This window comes from Diplotaxodon limnothrissa, linkage group LG2, assembly GCF_057381915.1.
Source record: "Diplotaxodon limnothrissa isolate DT_005_m linkage group LG2, D_limnothrissa_male_GT1.1, whole genome shotgun sequence".
Lineage (NCBI taxonomy): Eukaryota > Metazoa > Chordata > Actinopteri > Cichliformes > Cichlidae > Diplotaxodon > Diplotaxodon limnothrissa.
The window spans coordinates 33,274,645-33,279,661 of NC_140597.1; the positions used below are offsets into that span (position 1 = coordinate 33,274,645).

General features: G+C 42.3%; 1 protein-coding gene across 1 annotated transcript; it reads left to right on the forward strand.

Annotated features, from left to right (window-relative positions):
* Positions 1-419: 419 nt before the first annotated feature.
* Positions 420-4,790, forward strand: rtn4rl2b (reticulon 4 receptor-like 2b). Its single transcript, XM_085371592.1, has 4 exons — positions 420-468; positions 1,699-1,925; positions 2,036-2,269; positions 3,945-4,790. Exons 1-4 carry the CDS (start codon positions 420-422, stop codon positions 4,788-4,790), a joined length of 1,356 nt encoding a protein of 451 aa, XP_085227718.1.
* The last annotated feature ends 227 nt before the right edge of the window (positions 4,791-5,017 follow it).

Here is a 5,017-nt window from a genome sequence, read left to right on the forward strand (position 1 = left end):
GAATATTTAATACATGCTCAGAAAGAAAATGTAACGAATTATAAAAACAAATTATAAAATTTCTAGTTTATGTTGTGTTTCATTATCACAGCATAATAAATGATTAATGTTGAATTATATTATTTTTCTTTTGACAGCCAGTGGAGGTCTGCCGCCAAGATGACAGTGGCAAGCTTTGCCATTGCCTTTCTAGTCGCTTCCTCCGGTAACTCCTCCTCCCAGGCTGACGTAGAGGATCCTCCGCTACCCACGGCAGTGGGCGAAGACCGGCCACGGGGATAAAAAGCTCCTCGGGACTCCGGTACGTCACTGCCTGAAGTAGCAGTGACTCGGTCACCAGAGCTGAATCTCAGCAGAGATAGCATCAAGCAGGCACTTCCACGCCGTGCAGGCTAACTCGCTTTCGGCTTTGGTTCGAGATGGAAACTCGTCGCACCGTGAGGGGCTCCAGCGCCCGCAACTACAAGGGTAAGTTCCTCACCATTTTGCATCTGCAGATTCTACAGGTGCATTCATGTGCTTATAGCTGACACCTTTTTACTTACCTTTGAACACGTTTCAGTTTTTTTAGTGTTTTCAGGGAATATTGTCGTGTCATTTTGGGTTTAAGCAGCCTTTGTTAGACAGAAAAACAAAGTGTAGACTTCGATTTACGCGCAGTCAGTCTGACTGTTTTCTAATCATTTTACTGTGAATATAAACTGTATATGTCAGCTACATATTATGAGAGTTAAAGAAACGTGTCAGGGATGCTCACTGTGGGGTACAGATTTTGTGATCTGCTTAAAAAGTTACTTGGTCAAAGCTTTTTCCTCTGCTCTCCATACTGTTTTACGCATGGAGAGATAAAAGCATGAGTTTTGCGCGCACAATTTGTTACTTTAACGTTAGTGTAAATATGAAAGACATATGCCCTATTTGACTCCAGAGCTCTGGTTCCAGCTGTCTCTCAGCGTCCAGCGCGGCTAATAGTCCAACTTGTTAAGAGGTCAGGGGTGAGACGCTGGAAAATCTTGCGCACAATAGATGAAAAGGAACCTCGTTAATATTTAACGCATGTACTTTTCCCGCCTTGCCCACTTTTTTGTGCACCGTAATCTGAGCGATGCCAAGAAGCTGCTAAATTAATCATAAGAACCGAAACTGATCCGGGTTTGGTTACTAGTTTTACGCGTGCCCTCCGCGTAGACAACCTTTCAGCGGAAACATCCTTTTGGTTGAAACAGCCTGAGAAGTAGAAAACGGGGTAAATGTAACAGGGAGGCAATATGCTTCTCGTTTCTGCCTCTTAAATATATTTTGATTCTTGATTTGTGGCTAATTTATAGTCTAAACTGCTGAAATCCACGGTTATGTAACCATGTCACAAAATCCACTGCTACTTAGGTAAAGTGATAAGGTGGATATGAATGGGTGATTGATTTTTGTAATGTAAGCTGCTGAATTATATATGAAACCTAAGGTTCTGAATCCATCAACAGGTCACGGGTAAGAGCACAGCGATGTTAAAAGGAATCACTAACAACAAAACAAAAGTTTTGACAGACAGACAAAAAGAAAAAGAAATGGTACCTAAAGCTGAATCCAATCTCTTTTTCTTTGCCAGTCACTCTTTCTCACACACAATGTGCACGTTTTTCCAAGCTGCTACTCCTGCAGCTTTCTCATGCTAACATTGCCTTTTTCTTCTCTTTCCAGGTGGACTAACCCTATGGCTGATTCTGTGGCTGGTGGTGGTGAAGCCGGGTGGGGTCACAGCATGCCCCAAGCTGTGTGTGTGTTACCCTACGCCCATGACGGTCAGCTGCCAGTCCCAGAACCTCACCATAGTGCCGGCCGGTGTGCCCTACAACTCACAACGTGTTTTCCTCCAGAACAACCGCATCACAGAGCTTCGCGCAGACTCTTTTGGCTTTGAGACACAAGTGAGCAGAGTGACAACACTATTTATAGAAATTATGTGCAGAAATGTATTTTTCCTCTCTCATGCCATTATTCTTATTTTTCTTTGCTGTCCTGTTGAATTCCTCTGCAGGTGCTTTGGCTATATGGCAACAACATCACATGGATTGAGGCCGGAGCCTTTAGTAACCTCAGGGTACTGGAAGAGCTGGATCTGGGTGACAACCCTTCACTGCGCCACTTGGAAGGTGGAGCCTTCAGGGGCTTGGAGAAGCTGCAGAGCCTGCATATGCATCGTTGCAAGCTGGCCACTCTCCCCCATGATCTCTTCCACAAGCTGTACAGCCTGCAATTTCTCTATCTGCAGGTAAAGACAACATTCACACACACACACCTAAAAGATGACCAGTACGTTCACAGTAAGATGTTGGATAGTAATACATGGGTATGATCAAGGGTATGCAAAATTACTACGTTTAGTTGTGTTGTAGAATTGATTTAAAGCTTGCACAGGCTGCACACCCACACGCACGTTGATGCTTTCATATTGCACGTGTTGAAGCGTGAGTTGCACACACCACAGGCATTTATATGCAAACAAAAATAAGTTGTAAAAATAAAAAGATGCAGAAATGTATATCTACAAAGAAAATTAGAACCATTGAGCAGTTAAAAAACACTGAAACTATCGTATAAGGATAGATTTACAATATGACAATAGATTTATTTAATTACTATAAACTCAATGCAGATAATGATCAATGTAAGCTAAGTGGGTAGTTGACAGATCTTCTAATAATATAAATTGTAAAAGAAAAAACAAAACACATGTCCACACATTTACTTTCAGCAAGTGTATCTACAAGTCAGAGGAAGTAATATCAATCCAAACTTAAAATACACATATAGATGGCAAGGATGGTGATACAATCACCACTTGTAGAAGGCAGGAAAATTACTACAACACTTCATATTCATCCTTAAGTTAATTTTATTTAAAATAAGTGAAAAAGAAAACCTAAAGTCATCTTTTTAAATCACTTCAAAACCAGTACAATAGATCCAAATAGTTTTTTTTTTTTTAAGTAGAGATATAATATAACAGGCAGTGATTTGATTTTAATGCATTGAAAATTAGCTTGCAGAGATGCCATGTGCATTATTTTTTTGGTTGCTGTCAGCTTTTGGCAGCTAACAGTGAGATCTCATCTGTTCCTGAATTTAAACTCTCTTCCAATCAGACAATAACTGCCTGCCAAGAAGCCTTCTGAGGGAATTAAAGAGAACACATCCCACATTCAGTGTGACTCAGACAATGCAGGTCACTTCTCAGTGTTATAAAGCTACTTTCAAACAGATCACTTCTCACGTGTGCATAAATTATAACTGCAATCAGAGGGAGGTGAGATATTCTTTTATTTATTTATTTTTACTGCTCATATTGATCGCTGACTCAAAGAGAAATGTTGGATGTTCAGTAATTCGTTAAAGGCAGCTTTTGTGTCACACATTGTGTGAGCTTCCAATCATTTCTAGATTTCAGGATTCAAAATCAGCTTTGACCTTTTGTTGTAAGACTTGAATCTGTTGTATGCAGTCTTTAACAAAAACCACCATACCCAGCTTCTTTAGTCTTTCTCATAGACTGTATATTAAAGATAGATGTAAACATTATGATGTTAATCATTAGTTTCAAGTTTTTTAAGACAGCAACTTGCAATCACGAAGTAGCCTTTTTATATATATATATATATACAATCCATCATCATTTATTTTAGTCTTAGTGGGATTATAATTTGTAATGTGAACATCATGGTTTGCATGGTAAGACATTAAACTAGTGACTGAAACCACAAACTCATCACAAAAGTGTCTAATGAGCTGAGAATTAAACCAGCAGTCGCCCCCTTCTGACAACTAAACAGATTGCAAGCTTAAGTCACTTCTGCATTGGAGACTATGTGTATCTTTTATATGCAGTCTATAGTTTTACTTTTCACTTTTTTCCCAGCACTAAATGTTGCATTTTGACTTTGCTGCAGGAAAATCAACTCCATTTTCTGCATGATGACCTTTTCTCTGATCTGGTCAACCTCACCCATCTGTTCCTGCATGGGAACCGTATCCGTACCCTCACTGAAAATGTGTTCAGGGGTCTGGTCAACCTGGACCGTCTCCTTCTGCATGACAATCGCATCAGGCAGGTCAACCGCAAGGCCTTTCGTGACCTTGGCCGTCTTACCATCCTCTACCTGTTCAACAACTCCCTGGCTGAGCTACCAGGACAGACCATGAAAGATGTCCAAGACATCCAGTTCCTCCGCCTCAATGGTAACCCCTGGTCCTGTGGCTGTGAGGCACGTCCCCTTTGGGAGTGGTTCCGCAAGGCCCGCATCTCCTCATCTGACCTTGTGTGCACTTCCCCATCTACACGTCGTGGTCAGGACCTCCGATTCCTCCGAGAAATGGATTTCGCTCTCTGCCCTCTTCCTGACCCCGGCTCTCTGGCTGGATCCACCACAACCACCTTCAGTACCAAGACCCGCTGGTGGTTCTCCAAGAACAAACCCGAATCCAAATCAAAGTCCTTGTACCAGAAGAGCTCAGAAACAGTGAAGTCATTCCCTTTCCCTGCGGTCAAGCCTCAGTTCCCCTCCAAGTATGAACTGTCAGCTGATGAGGCAGCCCTCCCCAAACTCGACCAAGAAGAATACTGGACCAACTATGGCAATGAAGATTCCTCTGTCCGCTGTGTTGAGCTGGACTGTGCTCCAAGCTATGACGACCAAGCCTTCCCCTCATTCTCCTCCCTAGCCATCACTCCACGCCCACTCCACCTCCTCACCCTCACCATACTCTTATTCTCCTTCCATTTCCTTTTCAGCTGAACTCCTTTCTCCTTTCTACCTGTTTCTTTCTCTGATTTCTCCCTCTCCTCTTTCTAATACTAACAAAAACCTGGATCTTGAGTCCTTTCAGTTGCCTCCTCAACATGCAAGGGGTGCTACACTGAAGCAGGAGACAGGCAAGGCAGCAGGGAGCTGCTTAAAAGTGCCAGGTCAGTTGAGCTGATGTAGAGCCAGACACAATTGATCGTGAAATACCTGATCTTTCA

Bases quoted from the DNA above. Each gene is read 5' to 3' on its own strand.
- rtn4rl2b (XM_085371592.1), top strand. From the start codon at position 420: ATGGAAACTCGTCGCACCGTGAGGGGCTCCAGCGCCCGCAACTACAAG. The intron at 469-1,698 runs GTAAGTTCCTCA...TTCTCTTTCCAG, and splicing joins CAGCGCCCGCAACTACAAGG to GTGGACTAACCCTATGGCTG. The intron at 2,270-3,944 runs GTAAAGACAACA...ACTTTGCTGCAG, and splicing joins TGCAATTTCTCTATCTGCAG to GAAAATCAACTCCATTTTCT.